Source organism: Microtus ochrogaster, unplaced genomic scaffold (genome assembly GCF_000317375.1).
Source record: "Microtus ochrogaster isolate Prairie Vole_2 unplaced genomic scaffold, MicOch1.0 UNK8, whole genome shotgun sequence".
In the NCBI taxonomy this organism is placed as follows: Eukaryota; Metazoa; Chordata; class Mammalia; order Rodentia; family Cricetidae; genus Microtus; species Microtus ochrogaster.
In genome coordinates, this window is record NW_004949106.1 from 4,198,890 (window position 1) to 4,201,153 (window position 2,264).

General features: G+C 44.1%; 1 protein-coding gene across 1 annotated transcript in view; it reads left to right on the forward strand.

The window, feature by feature from the left end:
• Pgap1 (post-GPI attachment to proteins 1) overlaps positions 1-2,264 on the forward strand; it is a 61,733-nt gene that overhangs the window by 13,399 nt on the left and 46,070 nt on the right. Inside the window, exon 4 of the mRNA XM_013353491.2 lies at positions 339-510. Within this exon, the coding sequence (XP_013208945.1) occupies positions 339-510 (172 nt within the window). The remainder of the gene's footprint in view (positions 1-338; positions 511-2,264) is intronic.

Here is a 2,264-nt window from a genome sequence, read left to right on the forward strand (position 1 = left end):
AATCTATTCTATACTTAATATACTTCAGATTGTATGTAACCTAGCAAATGAATACAAGTGTGATTCCCTAAATCAAGGATTCCAGTTTCAGTTTAGAAAACCATAACCAAAAGTATAACTGTTAAAATTAACACAACCCAAAAGAGGATTTGTTTATTGCTTAGAACTGTGTGCAGACAGATTTTTCTGTCTTTTGGGGGATATTCCCATGGTTTATCGCTGCTATTATATCGGTCATATGCAAGCAGAAGTACTAAGTAGTTTTCCTATGATACTAAGAATCCTATCATGGTGATTTTTCCCCCCTTTCTCCCTTCCTTTCCTTTCTTTTCAAATAGGGTCAAGAATTCGCTCCCACAAGTGTGACAATAGTTGGTCATTCTATGGGTGGCCTCGTGGCCAGAGCATTGCTTACGCTGAAAAACTTTAAGCAAGATCTGATCAACCTTCTGGTCACCCAGGCCACTCCTCACGTGGCCCCCGTGATGCCCTTAGACCGTTTCATCACGGGTGAGTACGAGCACCTTCAAACTTACCTCCTCAGTCCGGCTGAAGCTGGTTCCTGAGAGTTTAATCCATATGAGAGGCTGTCCGGTTACACGTCAGCACTCCGGTTCTCGGTGTCGCTCATCTCTTTCAATCTAGGCTCATTGGGGATGGCATTGACTTCTCTTTCCAGCCGGTTAACGCGTTTGCTAAGCCCGAGGTTCTAGGACTCCAACTTTGTTCTTCCTGGGGACGATTCTTTTTAAGAGTTACTTGTTTGAAACTTGCCGTATCAGATTCTCACAGTAATGAAATTATGAGATTTGTGATTAAAATTGTTTAAATCTTTTGTGCTGCTTCTACTAATGTTGACTGAGTATTCATTTAGGGAAAGGATCAAAAACCACAAGTCAGGTTTGTTACCACCCTTTCGAGTGCATTTTGCACAGTTCATATAGATGAGCCATGTAGTTAAGTTTAAATCATTCCAGATACACTTAAAATAATAAGTCAGCAGGAGTTAGTTTGATATGTCATTTAGCAGCAGAATAGTAGGCTGTTCCTTAGGGACTGTGGCCTGCCTATCTATCTATCTATCTATCTATCTATCTATCTATCTATCTATCTATCTATCTATCTATCTATCTATCTATCTATCTATCCGGTAGGTTCCTAGCCCAATAATGGTTATAAAGTATGACTTTCATCTTGTGGAACAGGATTTAAATTTGAGCAAAAAGTTATTGGTTACTCCCATGGTGTCCCTGTCACTATTGCACCAGTGAGCCTGTCTTTCCGGACCCATCATCTCTATAGCTTTCAGGGGTCATAGCTGGGTGTGGTGGATAATGACTTTCTCCTCTGAGAGTTTGTAGAGCATCTTGTAGCGTTATTAGAGACAGCCAGCAGGGACGAAGCTTCCAGGTATGTGTCAGCTTGATCTCATCATGTTCTGTGACTCAGTAGCGTGGCCTCTTCAGCAGTAGGACCTTTTTAAAAATTTCTTTTAAGTTCTTCTCTCATGTTTTACATCCCCTCTCCCCAGTTTCTCCGTCTCTCCTCCCCTCTCCCACAGATACACACCTGCTCTGCCTCCCTTCAGGAAAGAGGAGACCCCCCAGGGACATCAACCAAATACCACATAACATGCTACAATAAGACCAGACACACACAATCCCATCAAGGCTGGGCGAGGCAGCCTAGGAGGAGGAAAAGGGTCCCATAAGTAGACAGAGGAGTCAGAGACAGCCATGCTTCTACTGTTAGGAATCCCACAAGAACACCAAGCTACTCAGCTGTAACATATATGCAGAGGACCTAGGTTAGATCCTACAGGCTCCCCAATCTCTGCAGTGAGTCCCTGTCAGTTGATTCTGTGGGCCATGGTCTTGTGATGTCCCTGACCCCTCTGGCTCCTCCTATCCTTCCTTCCCCTCCTCCACAGGACTCCCCACCCTTTGCCTAATGTTTGGCTGTGGGACTCTACATCTGCTCCCACGAGTTGATGCTGAAGTCGCTCTGATCTCTTTGATATGAGGGTTCTGCTAGGCTCTGGTCCCAGAACACTCTGCAGGCGGTACAAACTGTAGGTCAAAGGTTTTGTCGCTGGGGTTATATTCCAAATCCTCCACTTTTGAGGTCTTGCCTGTTACAGAAGATTGCCAGGAGGCTTTGATAGGGTTACTCTTGTAGATTCCATGGAGGTTTTCATTGCACTAACTTTCCACTTTGCTCCCCAGATGCTGCCCAATTCCAGTCATTTCTCCCAGTATTTTCTA